At 34.8% G+C, this 16,533-nt stretch overlaps 1 protein-coding gene across 3 annotated transcripts in view; it reads left to right on the top strand.

The window, feature by feature from the left end:
* Positions 1–16,533, top strand: part of LOC128211300 (GDP-fucose protein O-fucosyltransferase 1-like) — an 18,431-nt gene extending 1,898 nt beyond the window's left edge. Inside the window, exons 2-10 of one of the 3 annotated variants that reach the window (XR_008257260.1) lie at positions 3,924–4,063; positions 5,017–5,132; positions 5,771–5,894; positions 7,548–7,725; positions 7,983–8,178; positions 8,978–9,134; positions 12,747–12,817; positions 13,180–15,633; positions 16,147–16,533. Coding sequence is in view for 2 of the 3 variants with exons in the window: in XM_052915956.1 (XP_052771916.1) it covers positions 3,958–4,063; positions 5,017–5,132; positions 5,771–5,894; positions 7,548–7,725; positions 7,983–8,178; positions 8,978–9,134; positions 12,747–12,817; positions 13,180–13,362 (1,131 nt within the window). In the remaining variant the exon portion in view is untranslated. Of the gene's footprint in view, positions 1–1,812; positions 1,943–3,923; positions 4,064–5,016; positions 5,133–5,770; positions 5,895–7,547; positions 7,726–7,982; positions 8,179–8,977; positions 9,135–12,746; positions 12,818–13,179; positions 15,792–16,146 lie in introns of those variants that run through there. The other 2 variants (XM_052915958.1, XM_052915956.1) reach the window with 2 other exon arrangements.

The raw sequence follows: 16,533 nt of genomic DNA, 5'->3' as shown, positions 1-16,533 counted from the left end.
GACAAAAACAAGTGAAAATACGATGTACAGCTCGGTTCTCAGAAACATGTATTAGAAATTTAATACCAGCTGGGCAGTCGGTATTTATAACTCGGTGGCTTGCTTTAGATCATTATCACAGAGGTGTTAATAAACAATGACCCTTGGTAACCTTTATCAAAATGATAAGTTTGGAGGGCAAAAACTCTGGACTGCAAAGGGCAACCTTATGAACATTTCTGTAACAAATGAAATCTGGCTTGTGGTAACCCATGAGGAGATTTTCAAAGTTTTTATATTTAGTCATCAGAGATTTATAGTGAAAAAATAGTCCCGCCCGCTGTCGAAAACTGACAAGTGTCATTTGAGCAGAATATTTTCAGAGTTTTCTAAATAGTCATATAGTGAAAACTAGACCCGCCACCTCTCAGCCAAGTTTTTTTACGAACCAGCATGGCTTAAAGAAATTTGATAAAATATACCATAATGCACAATGCTGTCATATAGTGAAAACTAGCCCCGCCTCCTGTAGAACAAGTTTTTAACGAACCAACAGGGTTTGAAGGAATTTCATACACATTTGATAATATGTTTTCCCTTTAGATTTTCCCGGTGCGAATTTAATCCTACTGTTTCTATAAAGAATAATTCCGCTAATATTGACTTTTCTATCTCAGTGTGTGTATACCACGTGATAAATTACGTCATATATGCTACGTAGGAAAGCCACATTTTGCTAAAATGAAGACTTCAATCAAAGATAACTTATCTTTTACTTCACCATTTTAAATTAAACAAAGGGCAGTCTATGATGCTTAAAGAGCCATGCACGCATTCGTATTATTGTCGAAAATTGATAAGGTGATTAGTTTCATCAAACACATCAACAAACCTGTTTCCAAAATAATGTTATGACAGTGCTCCGTCAGACGGCCGTATTGTGATGAGGATTGTCGAAGTGTTTTAAGAAACTATACTCTCTTAATCAAACTCTGGTAAAAGACCTAATGTGGGGCTCCGTAAGTGGCGTAGACTGCGCTATGTTTCATTTAAAATGGTGAAGAAAAAGGAAAGTTATCTTTGTTTAAAGTCCTCATTCGATGCAAAATATTGCCTTCGACGTAGTATTTATGACGCAATTTATCACGTGGTATACACAAACTGTACCTCTTGATTTTTCGCTTAATCAAAGTCATATTCGAGACCCTGTGCATGATAATCCATTCAGTTTCTGCAGTTAATCAAGCCTGCCGCTGTTGTATCATGTCTTCTTATTGGTGTCAGACCACACGAAAATAACCCTTCTTTGTTATATATATGTAAGATGACTACTGTTTACCACTTTATTATGAATTTCCCGAAAATAATTCAGCTTTAACACAATTTTTTCACAAATTAGGAGCACATTGTCCGTTGATTTAACACACTTAAACCATATCAAGATAGTTTCTTGCTTTTGTAACGGTCCGCTGTAGGCGGTGGATGTGCGTGCATAGTATAACATTCCGTTATAGACGGAAGTACGTTCATAGTACGTATGATTACTTGGTTGGTAATATGCAAAGTCCGGGCTTTGTGTGAATAGAGAATTTAGTGTGTATAAAGACCAGTGGACACCTTTAGGGTCGAGCATGCTTTTCTCTGAAGGGATCTGTTAGTGTGTGTTGGTCTTTGCTTACAGTCACTATCAATAATGTCCAAGTGAGACAGTGATGGCTGCCTATCTGGGGTCATCTCTGAAATCAGTAAGATGCCGAAAAGTCTCCAGTCAATATTTTTTAAGCGGCCGAAATGTCTTAGGGGCCGATTTAGTAGTAAGCCGGTTTTGTAAGGCGCCGATTTGTCTCGCTCCAAAATTTCGGTGATAACATTTTTTTATTCCCGGAAAGAAAAACCCTGGCTTAGTTTTATCAATATATTTTTCACAGTTTCACAGTTTGAACACGTTTTGCTTTCATTTGGAGTGAGTAATTGATTAAGTCATTCAATTTTCCATTAACAGGAATACAGCACGCAATTGCTTGTGATTAAATAGTTTTGGGATTCGAGTACAACATTGTTATTAATATTAGTTTATTTTTCGGATGAATTATTTATTTCGGATGCAACTTTTTTTTTCACTTTTCACAGGTAGCAATGATATTGACTTGAATTGAAACTTGATCATATATCACAAAACCCTAAATATCAACCAAAAATTCAAAGAAAAAAATCCCCAAAAGTAGTTATATTCTAATTGAAGGTTGACATGTTTAGCCCTTTATATTCTAATTGAAGGTTGACATGTTTAGCCCTCGACTATGGACGTGTTTCCTTAAAGCTGAAACTAAATAATTTTTCAACCAGTTGTCTCCAAACAACTTTCATTTTTCTCAGAACATATAAAAAAAAATCAGAAAAAGAACTTCAATACACTTCCATCAACAAAATGGATATTTTAAGCCCAAACTACAAAAACCCCTAGGTAGGCAATTCATGATCTCCATCGGAATCGGTGTTTTAACAAAATTCACTCGTTTTGCCACCTGTCATATATACAAGTTAGCAAGTATTTTTTGACACATTTTGAGGTTTTATCGAGATATTCTCCTAATATAAAGATATCTGATTATAAATTATTTATTATAAACTTCATATTTTCTGATGAAATAATGCAAATTAAAGTGAAATTTATATTAAATTAAATTTTTGTAGGCTCTGAATGGAGTGTTCAAAAGTGGCCAAATTTTTAGTCGATAGAAGTAGTTTTTGGATGCTTCCTTAAATAAACAACCAAATTGGGAATCCTGACCCTGAAGTGATCGTTTCTTCTTTATTATGTTTAAAAGAGGAATATTGAAACCAGTATATAAAATATTTTATTCTTTTGTCATTAAAATAACTTTCTTTATTCCATACCTAATTTATATGTCCAATCTTAGACACTCTTTTGAACCACATGACCGTACAATATATTTCCCCTTATTGGGACGCACGGGCGTACAAAAATCCCATATTTTTTTATATTGTACGATTCACAGGCCCCATGTTAAACCTATGATAAAGACCGAAACCCGAGAAAAGGTTCTGAATGAAAATCCAAATCAACAGGCGCTCTAGATAAAGCGTTACGATAAAGCTTCAGTTTTTATCGGATTATTTATTGTGTTTTATAAACACGGAATGTTTTAAACGACCTTTATATTCTATACCTATAAAAAAAATCTCAAATATTATTATTATTATTATTTAATATTTTGAATTTCTGTACTATACAGAATACATTTCGGATATTATCTATAGGTATAGAATAAAAAAGTCATTTAACATTGTTCTGTACAATATGGAATATACCTGGACTCGTACAAAGCTGTGTACTCGCCCACATATATATCCGTATTGTACAAAACAACGTTAAATAACCTATAAATACATTTCACATTAGTGATTTGGGCTACCAGGTAGGAATTTTTACACAGATTTTAACTAGTCTAAACTTGATTTTCTGTTTAAATTCTGAAATATTATTTTAAGAAAGTTTTTCATGGAATTAAAGAAGAATTGTCACATTTTTTTCCAACAAAATTGTTTACAAACATGTAGAGTGATGTCACTTTAATCACATGTGTTATACAGAAAAGTGATAGTTATATCAAACCAGAAACAAGGTATAGGCTATAGCATGTGTTAAATATTATAACTTACATTTCAACTTGTAAAATAATAAAATCTGATTTCACTCAAATGGAAGATTGTGTCTTGTAAAGCTTGTATGTTATTTTTGAACTAATTTTCCCTAAATGAATTACAAATCACCTCAGATCAAAATAAAACTTCAGTGAATAAAATACAACAGTTACTGCAATACATTTGCAATAATTAAATGGACAATCAAGAGGCCAAAGGTTGGGTCCTGTCAATAGTCTATGAAAATTTAAATGTAATATTATTATATTTTTTTTCAGATAGTTTCCACATACTTGCCATCCAAAAGGAATCATGCTGGTGCTGCCTCTTGTCATGTTTGGTATTTGGATTATTTCCGTCGGAGGTGAAGCGTTGGAGGTTGATAAGAAGGGATATGTACTTTACTGTCCATGCATGGGTATGTCAAATTTTTAGCCTGCTTAACAATAGGTAAAAACAATATGTGAGTTTTTCCAGGAAAGTTAGCTTAGTAACAGTGGTCGAAATTAGCACAAGCCCGCAAGCCCTGTACTGGTAAAATGCTTTCCGGGCTTACTCAAATTCTGGGTATATAGCAGTGCTTGTTCAGAATTCTAATGTCAAGCAGTTGTATATATGAATTCAAGCTTGTTCATCAAAATGACTAATTTAGATGACTGAAGTAAGCCAAATCTGACTTGCAAGCTTTTGTCTCGGATTTGTTTACAGACTTTACAATATATTTATGATTCCCTTAGTTTAGTCTTTGACATTTGGCACACCTAGAGCCCCACCTGGGGCATGCATTGGAAATAATCCGTATAAAAAGATAAATATGGGTTAAATGCAATATTCTGGCAGGTGGGGGAGGATGGAATCCCCTGCATCCAATCACCAGTTTCACATCAAAGGATAATAATCCCCTGGAATTTAAAATACACATTAATTCATTGGGGTTTAATTGGGAAAAATGTAGACTAGAATGCTTAGTTCAATACAATTCTTACAATATGTATACTCATTTGAACCCCTCTGGAGTCTCTTTCCTGGATAGAAACCAGTACTGCTCTCCTTTTTGAGAGGTTCATGAGAAAGTACTTCTGGTGGAGAATGAAGCCATAACTTGTTGGGTGAGAGGGGACACCTAAATGGATACCACTAAACCGCTCTCAACCTCTAAAATGTAAATTATGACCTAATATATGATATATATGGAGTTTATGTCTATCATACATGAATTATTTTACTTATAACTAACTAGATGTTGTGTCTTGCAGTGGAAAGAACTTTGTGTTACCGGTAACTATTTAGTAATTCAAGAATATTGTCCTCTTTGCAGTATTTTTATAAACTTCTATGACCTAACACTTCTTACATTTTTATTTTTTTTAGGAAGATTTGGTAACCAGGCAGACCATTTCCTAGGCAGCTTGGCATTTGCTAAAGCAGTTGACAGAACCCTGGTGTTGCCTCCTTGGGTGGAGTATCACTTTCCTGCTCCGAAATCTGTTAGTACATATACGGCCGATTTACATATATGGCCGATGTAAATCAGCCGATTTACATATATGGCCGATTTACATATATTGCTGAGTGTTCAGAACTTTGTTAAGGTTAACAACGTCATTCACATCATCATAGTTAACTCCATAAAATTTACTACAACAACCAAGACTTGAGAGTTCTTTCTTTGTTTAAAAAAATATATGAGCACATCATAAAATAATTAAAAATATTTCAAACTTAAAAGTTAACAACGCTGCCTTTAATAACATAGTTAATTCAGCCATTTGCAAAGTTCTGAACACTTATCTCATAGTCATAAACATAATTATTGTGATAAAATAATAATAATATTGATTTAATAATAAATAAATTGATAATAATGATAATAATAAACCCTTATAATAATAATAATAATAATAATAATAATAGTATCATATAAATAATAATAATAATAATAGTATAATATAAATAATAATAATATAGATAATAATAATGGTAATGACTACAAGTAATAAGCAATAGCAACTCCTTAATTATTTTCAGCCATGTTTTAAGCTGTGTTTTGTAAGGTAGAAAATCCCTCAAATATGATACATTTATTTGAATCTACAGCAATTAATTCCACTTGATATAATTGTAGGTACAGGTGCCCTTTGATACTTACTTCAAGGTTGAACCTCTGAGAGCGTATCACAGAGTATTAACGATGGAAGAGTTCATGGAAAAACTGGCCCCAACTATCTGGCCTGAGGGAAATAGAGCAGGTTTAAGCTCTCAATTTTACCCAAATTTCTATTGTAGCAGTTAAACTAAAAAGGAACATGTTTTGGTAATGGTATTTTTTAAGTATAATTTTAGGGGAAACAGAATCCTTGAAGAAGCATAATGTGTCTTTCAATGTCATATTAAAGTAGATAATTAGCCTGGTAGCTATAAAATTACATACCATATCATCAGTTTTCGGGTTGTGACAATTATTTCATGAATTTTAGTAGCTAATCCTATCTGTAAACAATTGGCGTAAATGACTAAAGGCCTTTGGTCAGCCTTGAATTTTCAATATGCTACAGATTGTATTGACTGGTTATTATCCCCCACCGAAAGGTGAAGGCGATATAGTAATGTGTGCGTGTGTCTGGGAAGCCTTTGGTCCAAAGCATAATTTGCAAATTCTTTAAGGTATTGACTTGAAAATTTATATGCAGATAGAGCTCATTGAGGAGAAGTGCACTGCATAGGGAACTAAAATCTTGGTGCATTTTTTTAATAATTGCCCTTTGTTATTTTTCATATTTATTTTTTATATCTGGGGCAAAACTTGAAAAGTATTTGAGTCAACAGACTTAAAACTTTCATAGATCAAGTTCAACCATCACTCTGGCTGCAGTATTATTTATTGCAGTTATTGCCCTTTGTTAATGTTAATACTCTTGACAAGTTTTTGAGGTATTGACTTCAAACTTTATATACAGATATGGCTCACTTATAGTTATTGCCCATTATTATTTTCAATGTTATACTTTGGCGTAAGGCGGAGTTGATTCTGTTCTTAAACTGTTCTTAAACTGGCAGGGGATAATTATGGCAGTCTTAGACTATCGGTTTCACTGGAGGGGACTTAAGGTTTATCCTCTGTCCGTCTGTCCGCACACATGAACGGGTATATATTGGGTACTAATTCCTTTATTCCTTATAGAAGATAAATTTGTTAGATAGCGCTTGTTGGTTAGGGTTACATGTAGGTATGGTTAGTAGGGCAATAGTGGGAATATTTTTATAATGGGAGTAATGGTAAAGTAGCTAATAAAGGTTGGTACGTCAGATCGTCCCTCCAGCCACAAAAACATTGGTCCTACGTTAACTCAAAAGTATCAAAACTAGGTTAATGAAACTTAGTATGTGGAAAGAGGGCAATACGGAGATTATGTACGCTTGTTTATTTTTTCATCAGACAAGGTAATGCAGAGTTATTGCCCATTAAAATATAGCCAATTTGGTCCTGTGATAACTACAAAAAGTATCAAACCTAGATGTTACTCAGTATGTGGATAGAGGGCAATATGTCAAAAGCAGACATAGGTGATCTGGTAGGTTTTATGGCTAAAACTGTTGCATTTTGACAGATAAAGTTTACTGTAAATGCCGTTAGTTCACTATCACATGGCCTGGGGTGACTTAAACAACTTTGATTTATTGATTTGTTAAAGTTTTCATGGAGATTCTCTTGAGACACGCTCATCCTTTTCACAAGGCTTTAACACGGGTAGTGGACTCTTGGCACCCACAGCGCCGCACTCTTGTTCATTTTGGTTTTGCATTTTTTTCATCAGACAGAAGCCAAAAATACCCTTTATTAGTATGAACTTATGTGCCGTAACATATATATCGGCTCAAACCACACACAATCCTTGTTTCAGTGTTCTGCTTCCAAGCAAGGACGTATGGCGAGAAACAAAACGATTGCAATGCAAAGGAAGGGAATCCATTTGGTCCATTCTGGGACACATTTAATATTGATTTTGATCTGTCAGAGTTTTACTCACCACTTTATCATGATTCAAGCAACCTGCATGACATGGAACGGTGGAAGAAAAAGTTAGTTGTTTTGGCAAGCGGTTGAAATTTTGTAACAAATGCGCATTTTGAATTAGGTTGAAAGTAGAGACATTACTTTTCCCTACTTTATAAAGGTTTAATAATAATAATAAGAGTTTGCTTTAGTATCTTGAAGGTATTTTTTATAAACAGAAATAAACATGAAATGTATTGTAATAATTTATTGCAATCTGTAATGGTTGTTGAAATGTTTGACTAATTTTACTATTATTTACTTTTATTTACCTGCGATACAGGTACTCTCCTGAAGCCTGGCCTGTGATAGCATTCACAGGAGCCCCTGCACAGTTTCCTGTACAACAGCAGAATGCTGGACTACAGCAGTACCTCGAGTTTTCAGACAACATTGCTTCCAAGAGGGATGAGTATATCGCTGAACATTTTGGGGATGAAAAGTTCCTTGGAATTCACTTGAGGCTCGGGTCTGATTTTGTAAGTCATGGTGGTGTTTTGAGGTCATACAAAAACATCACTGAAATAGTGTAGGGGGATGATATTAATTTAATGGATGTCTTAAGAACTTATATATGGGTTAGATAGTGGTTTTGGTACTAATAAGCATCACTATGTCCAGCTCTGCTCAACTTCACATGCATATTGGTCCTTAACAAAATGCAGCTTTTTGTAGAGGACAATAAATCTTTTGTCTTAAATCTGTTAATAGCTAATTTGTTTGGAGGAAAAAAGTATTTTTATGATCTCCTCATTGTCATGGTCTGTCATCAAAGTCGTCATTGAAAATATTTAACATTGGCCATAACTACACCTGATCAAGATGTTCCAATGAAAAGTAGTATTCATGTTGCCAGTGACAATCTGCGCATGTATATCAAGAACCATAACTCTGCCTGTAATATTTGTTATTCCCCTTGTTTTGAGGGGAAAAATCCAGATGCTTGTTGGCATTCCCTTTTTGGCACTCCTATAAAATATTGATCATAAGGTAATACCTAAAATATAATATCTGCTATTAGTCTTGCATTTATTATTGTCTTCATTTTAACTGTTCAATTAATTTTTGAGTTAACATGCTGCAAATCTTTTTGTCATTAATGTCAAGTACATTTCTCAGTCATTTGAAGTCATACAAAAAATAAAGCTGTGAATAATTATTAAAAGTACATGTATCTAAAAACTCTTCTTCTTTTACATGTTTTTGTAAATATTTTGTTTCTTCTTATAAACTGTCCATGAGCTACGTGAAAATTAACTCTACAATTATTGTTACTAGGAGAATGCCTGTAAGCACATAAAGGACAGTCCACTCATGTTTGGTGCTGCACAATGTCTGGGTTACAGAATGGAACACGGAAAACCTTCCTCAGAAATGTGCTACCCCTCGGAGAAAACCATAGCCAGGGATGTAGCAAAGGCTTTGAAGAAATCAGGTATGACTTGTGTGATTTATATACATGTATTGCAAATCTAATACTATTACTCTGTGTTGCCTGAAAACTTGGTGACAGTGCTAGTTGGCATAATGTCTCTGTCTATTTGTTTATGGGGAAAGTTGCATCAGTAACTCCGGTTATGCGCCTTTATGTTAAAAAAAACAGTAAATTTATTTGTAATGCGGACAATTATTATGTCTGCCTCCTGGGCATGTTAAAGCCAGCTAAGTTTAAGGTCAAGGTCACACTTAAAAGTCAAATGTCAAATGACTACAATTAGTGTCTGTACATATCTCTTGAACCCCTTGAAGGATTTTGAATGACTTGCCACAATTGTTCACCATATTGAGGCAATGTGCAGAGCATATGTTTCAACTATCTGGGTTCAAGGTCAAGCTTACACTTTGCAGTCAAAAGTCATATGATTTTAATATGACAATTTTTGTGTCTACTCCATAACTCATGAACCCCCTTGAAGGATTTTGAAATAACTCGCACAAATTTCTAAATGTCAAATGTCATGGAACTTGGACAGGGGTCTTTTTTATGCCCCCGAAGGTGGGCATATTAAAATCGCACCGTCCGTCCGTCCGTCCGGCTCTGTAACTTCCTTGTATGGACTGATTTTAAAATAACTTGCCACATGTGTTCCACATACCAAGGCGAGGTGTGGCGTGCAAGACCCGTGTCCCTACCTCAAAAGTCAAGGTCACACATAGTGTTTATTCACAAAGGAGTGCTGCATATAAGGACATAGAGTATAGGTTGTCGTGTCCGGGCTGTAACTTTCCCTTGTATGGACAGATTTTAAAATAACTTGCCACATGTGTTCCACATACCAAGACGACGTGTCGCGTGCAAGACCCGTGTCCCTACCTCAAAGGTCAAGGTCACACATAGTGTTTATTCACAATGAAGTGCTGCATATAAGGACATAGAGTATAGGTTGACGTGTCCGGGCTGTAACTTTCCCTTGTATGGACAGATTTTAAAATAACTTGCCACATGTGTTCCACATACCAAGATGGCGTGTCGCGTGCAAGACCCGTGTCCCTACCTCAAAGGTCAAGGTCACACATAGTGTTTATTCACAATGAAGTGCTGCATATAAGGACATAGAGTATAGGTTGACGTGTCCGGGCTGTAACTTTCCCTTGTATGGAAAAATTTCAAATAACTTGCCACATGTGTTCCACATACCAAGATGGCGTGTCGCGTGCAAGACCCGTGTCCCTACCTCAAAGGCCAAGGTCACACTTAGTGTTTATTCACAATGGAGTGCTGCATATAAGGACATAGAGTATAGGTTGTCGTGTCCGGGCTGTAACTTTCCCTTGTATGGACAGATTTTAAAATAACTTACCAAATGTGTTCCACATACCAAGACGAGGTGTCGTGTGCAAAACCCGTGTCCCTACCTCAAAGGTCAAGGTCACACTTAGTGTTTATTTACAATGGAGTGCTGCATATAAGGACATAGAGTATAGGTTGTCGTGTCCGGGCTGTAACTTTCCCTTGTATGGACAGATTTTAAAATAACTTGCCACATGTGTTCCACATACCAAGATGGCGTGTCGCGTGCAAGACCCGTGTCCCTACCTCAAAGGTCAAGGTCACAGTTAGTGTTTATTCACAATGGAGTGCTGCATATAAGGACATAGAGTATAGGTTGTCGTGTCCGGGCTGTAACTTTCTCTTGTATGGACAGATTTTAAAATAACTTGCCGCATGTGTTCCACATACCAAGACGACGTGTCGCGTGCAAGACCTGTGTCCCTGCCTCAAAGGTCAAGGTCACACATAGTGTTTATTCACAATGGAGTGCTGCATATAAGGACATAGAGTATAGGTTGACGTGTCCGGGCTGTAACTTTCCCTTGTATGGACAGATTTTAAAATAACTTGCCACATGTGTTCCACATACCAAGACGGCGTGTCGCGTGCAAGACCCGTGTCCCTACCTCAAAGGTCAAGGTCACACATAGTGTTTATTCACAATTGAGTGCTGCATATAAGGACATAGAGTATAGGTTGTTGTGTCAGGGCTGTTACTTTCCCTTGTATGGACAGATTTTAAAATCACTTGCTACATGTTCATACCTCTAAGGTGAAAGATACACTAAGTGTTTATTCACAATGGAATGCTGAATATAAGGACATAACAGTGTAGGTTGTCAAGTATGGGTGGTATTTTTTTATGTTCAGAGGCAATTTAAAATAACTTGCCATATGTATTTGACACGTAAAGGCAAGATCAACTTTTCATGTACTGACCTTGTTCGTAGGTCAATGTCACATTCGGGGGCATTCGTCACATACTGTGACAGCTCTTGTTTCATTAAAAATCAAAATCCCCTTAAAATAAAAACAGTCATAACATTAAAATAGTCCTGAGATACCATTTATATCCTCATGCTTTCATTATGGATACATGATCCTGTCAGGTATACCATATGAATGTTAAACACACAGTTTTTCTGCAGTCTTTTGCGTCTGCAAAATAGACAACGAATCAAACCATTTAAACTGTCTACATGTCTATGTTTTATGTCAGGTATTCAATGGTTGTCACTTGTGTTTCATAGCTCTCAGCTGAGTTTTGTTTCAGTGAGTTTTCCTTTGGCCTTTGCAAACTGGAAAATAAACATCAAACAATTGTACTAAAATACATTTCTGATAGTGACTAAATGAATAGAGAATAGAACATAAGTATATATGATATATATAATAAAAAAAATCTGTTTCATAAATTTTTCCTGATTTCATAGAATTACTGCCCCTTGCAGTATGATAATCCTTACTTTACCCCATATTTCTGACCTGCTAACAAATCTGTTTCTCAAAAGTTGTATTTAGTAAGGCACGCCACAGATACAAAATTAATTAAAACCCAGTGTAATGCCATTATATTCAGCGCTTTTTGATGTTATAAAGATGTCTATTAGTTGTATTCATTAACGTTAATGGATTTCTTTATATCCTATTTAATGCACCTTTCTATGGAAAAGAGATGATACTGTAATAATGTTGTATCCATTTGATTGATTTCTTAGTAAAGTGTTTTTACTTATTAACTTAAATGAAAATTCACATCATGTAAAACCCTTATTATATGCCCTTAAAAAACAAGTCAGTTAATTAGTCTTATTGCATTAGTTAGATCTTTGCAAGGAAATAAGTTCAATTAATCTTTTTATTATGGTTTCCTTATCATGAAATGTAAAAATTAAGCATCTTTTTTCTGCACATGTGAAATTGCAGCTGTATCAATTTGATTAAATAGCACATTCCATGAGTTTTATTTTAACTCCAGCATGTTATGTATATAATCAGGAGGGTTGAGAGCGATGTGGTATCAATGAATAGCAATGTATTTCATCCCAAAGGAAGCAACAGAATGGTTAAACCCATTTTACCGTATACCATTTAGATATGAGAGTTAATGTGAAGACAAAGAAAAAAAACTCAAACTGTCCAAACATGATACAATTGCTAAAAAATGAATATTAAGAAACATATAAAATCATGGTGAAACCATCTGAGTTTCGTGAATATTTAACAACAAAAGAAGGAAACCTGTAAACTAAGACATGTTTTTATTTGTTTCAGGAATACAGTTTGTTTATGTTGCAACAGACAGCAAAGACTTAATTAAGAACCTCTCAAAGAAATTTAAAAAGGTAATGTGGATACAGTACGGAAGTAGTATGGAATTTCTATCTTAAACATCATTATTTAACTTGTCAGTATTCCTGAGCACACATAGATCATCCCAGACATCTTAACTGCTTTAATGGATCCAAACTATGCAGAAACAATTCATCACTGTCAATGTCCTGAAATGAAACTGCAACTTTTCCCTTATCGAACTTGTATAAAATGTTGCTGTTTGCAAATCAACCCGTGTTTAATATTTATGTGTTTGAATATGTATGAATAAATACATATACAGCTTAGGAAATAGGTTATTATGTTTCCAAAATGAATCATATACAGTATATATTTGAAGTTGTTTCGACTGATATTCTTTTCTTGATTTCAGGTGAAGTTTTTTAAAAGTAGTGCTTCAAATCCACATTTGGACCTCGCCATGTTGTGTGCTGCTGACAAGTTTATCGGGAACTGCATCTCAACATTTACAGCATTTGTCACGAGGGCCAGAGGGGTTCATAACAAACCCTCCAACTTTTGGGACTTCCCTCCAATGAAGCATGACGAATTGTGATATTACAATGAGCAATTTTACCTTTTAAATGCATTCCTATTCACATGGTTAATACTATGCAAAAATGTTTGCCATAAGTCATTTGTTAGCTTAGTTTTTTAAAGCTGCCTCTCACAGATTGACTGTTTTGGCAACTTTTTTGTTTTGGAATGAGCCAATTTTTACGTGAATTTCTTTTTTAAGGGCGGCTGTTGGGATCTGCATCATACATTCAAGTCTTAGTGCTATAAGACTGTTAAAAAACTATCAGATGAGTTTTTTAGGCATAAAAAATCAATTTGGAATGTTAATAACAACCTGCGATCTAATGCTTTTTTCAGCAGTCATATCTCTTGCTTCCAGACATCAATGCTAACATAAATTTACTGATTCTAAGATAAAAAAAAAAAAAAATTTGTCAAAACGGTAATCTGTAAGAGTTCAGCTTCAAAGGAAAAAAATCGAGGTATTGTGATTGCCTTGGTGTTGTCATGGACGTCGTCCACAAACTTTAACCTTAGTCATAACTCAAAAACTGTTGGAAGATACTCAAATGAAACTTAGTATAAGTGTTGTCAGTGACAAATGTACATGTATTGGAAGGCCCATAACTCTTACTTAAATTAATCAGGAATTATGCCCCCTTTTTTATCCAAAATCTGCAAAAAGAACTTAATTTGAAATCACTAAAAGAAATAGCTCAAGATATCCAAAGTAAACTTGGTACTCATGTTGCCAGTACCATTTACATGGGTGAAAGTTTTCCGGCATATGCCGGATTTTCCGGTTTTTCCTGATCCAGAGGGGTCGTTTTTCCAAATCGTGTAAATCCGTTGAGATTTTCAGAGGGGGGTTAGGGGGTATGACCCAACTCCTCTTCCGAATTTCGATCATATTTTGCAGAGGTCAACAATAAGTCCGATTTCACAACCTCCATTTTTGCAATCCAGCAGATGCCCGCTTGAACAAGTGCGCGTTTTTATTTCATTTACGGAGATAGCCGATCTTTTTGTTCGATTACGGCCAAACAGACTCCGTGTGCGATCCTCTTTCATCGGGAATCGCCGAATCGTAATTCCGACAAACGAGGTCGAGGAAAACCCTATACGTCATTCGTGTGAAAGGATACTTTTGATTGGCTTACTCGATTTTGCCCTCCAATGAAATAGCGTGTCTTTTATCACTTAAGGACTGCACATAAAGATGGCCGACATTGTTATTATTAGCAACTGTCATTCGATGCAGACGATTGTTCATCAAACAAAATAGTTCTGAAAATTAAGTTTTTGCTAGCGGGTTATAATACGAAGGACTTAGAAAAGGCAGTAAAAAAGTGGAGGTAGGAATGTTTGTCTGAGGTTGACAAAAACGGTGATAGATGGGGAAATCACTCTGCGAGGAAATGATGTGTAAAAACCAATTATTTGGGAATCTTCCCTGCAGCTTCTCAAAACTGAAAAAGCAAAAAGGGTTGCAAAATTACACGGACTGGCCAAACAGACGGTGCTTAAAGGGAAATGAAAAAATGAAAATGGTAGCAACAGTCAGAATAAATGGAAAAAAATCAAACTTGGTTGATTAATGGTTGTTAAAAGAGTGTTAACAAAAGCATCAGTTTGAAATATTATAAGTTTTTTTTGGTCCAAATCTTAATTATAATAAATAAATGAAGAAATTCTACCTTATACATTTTTGTGACTGTTGATACATTTCCTACCAAACGAATCAGTTTAGGCATAAAATTCATTAATGGTATCATTTTCTTATATTAATTTTTTTTCTTTTTAATAGTGTAGAAAATATTATTTAGCCATACATTAAAGTAATTTAAGTCAGGCTTCAATTTCATTTCATAGTCAATTTATACTCTGGAATGGCATTTTATTCCCTTAAAATTCTTAAATCTCGGGAGCTTCCGGGGGCCTCCGGCCCCCTGGACCCCATGCCAGGGCTTTAATGTAAATGATTTACACATGTATTGCATGGCCCATACCTCCTACACTTAATACAGGTATTCTAACTTTTCGAAAAGCAAGCAACAATATCAACAGACAAGCGTATGGCGTTCTCTCTGCGTCACTCTTTTAACTCCTGTGCTATATATTTATTAAGTTCAGAATATAAACATTGCGAAATCCATGTCTCATAATGTTCATTGTATTTCATCACATAAAGTATTTCAAATGAAAGCCACTAACAATGCAGTTGAAGCCTCTTATGAACTTTCATATTTCATATCTTTGTTGAAGTCTCCATGCCAAATGAATCTCTTTTGTTGAGCATTCTTGCAAGGTAACTCAATATTTACTGTCACATATTGATAATATTAGAAAATTGATACGTAATAAACTTAATTATTTGCCTTGTTATTGCTGATGAGTTTAATCTCCTTCCTTTTGCAAACATTTTATTGCATGCAAATTATATGTTTTACACATAAAGATTATGTTGGTCCTAGAATATAAGTTTTTCGATTGTGAAAACTTTTTTAAATGTAATACTCGTGTACTCATTGAAAAAAAATAGAGATTATGTTCGACCTGGAATATACCTTTTTCGGTAGTGAAAAAGCTTTTTTGTAATGTTGAAACGTGTACTACATTGGAAAAAAAATCACAAGCGAAAAGGTAAAAGAAAATCAAATGGAAATATACATGATATCAATATTATATCGTTAGTCTTTTCGTTATTTTTATTTGAGTTGTGTGGATATCATTGAATAATTGATTTATCATTTTCCATTCCAAAACGTTCTGCTTGAAGCAGGCCATATATTTAATACGCGGATTTCTACTTTGTTTACAGGCGCTGTGTGGCACTTTCAAACATCTTCCTCTGCATGGTCTAAGAAGCATATAAACAAATTGACTGACATATTAGCGGAACAAAGAAACTGTTAATAATATTAAATCTATTTAAAAAATGGTCTAAAAACATTTGATGATGTCATGTTGTTACCAAATATCATTGCTAGTTTATACAGAAGGATATTCTTACTAAACTTGGGCCTATATTCAGAGTAAATTATCAATTCAACAGTTGGTGTTTTTCAGGTTTTACCGAAACAGTATGATTGGCCTGTATATTTGCTTTATTTCGCTAGTAAGTTTTTTTCACTGTTTTCTTGTAATACTAATTCAACTGTATTATGCAACTGTTGGGACCACTGTCAATATTAATAAAATTATTTGT

This window comes from Mya arenaria, chromosome 12, assembly GCF_026914265.1.
Source record: "Mya arenaria isolate MELC-2E11 chromosome 12, ASM2691426v1".
Lineage (NCBI taxonomy): Eukaryota > Metazoa > Mollusca > Bivalvia > Myida > Myidae > Mya > Mya arenaria.
Note: the sequence above shows the minus strand (reverse complement) of the source record. Positions and strands in the feature narration are given on the sequence as shown.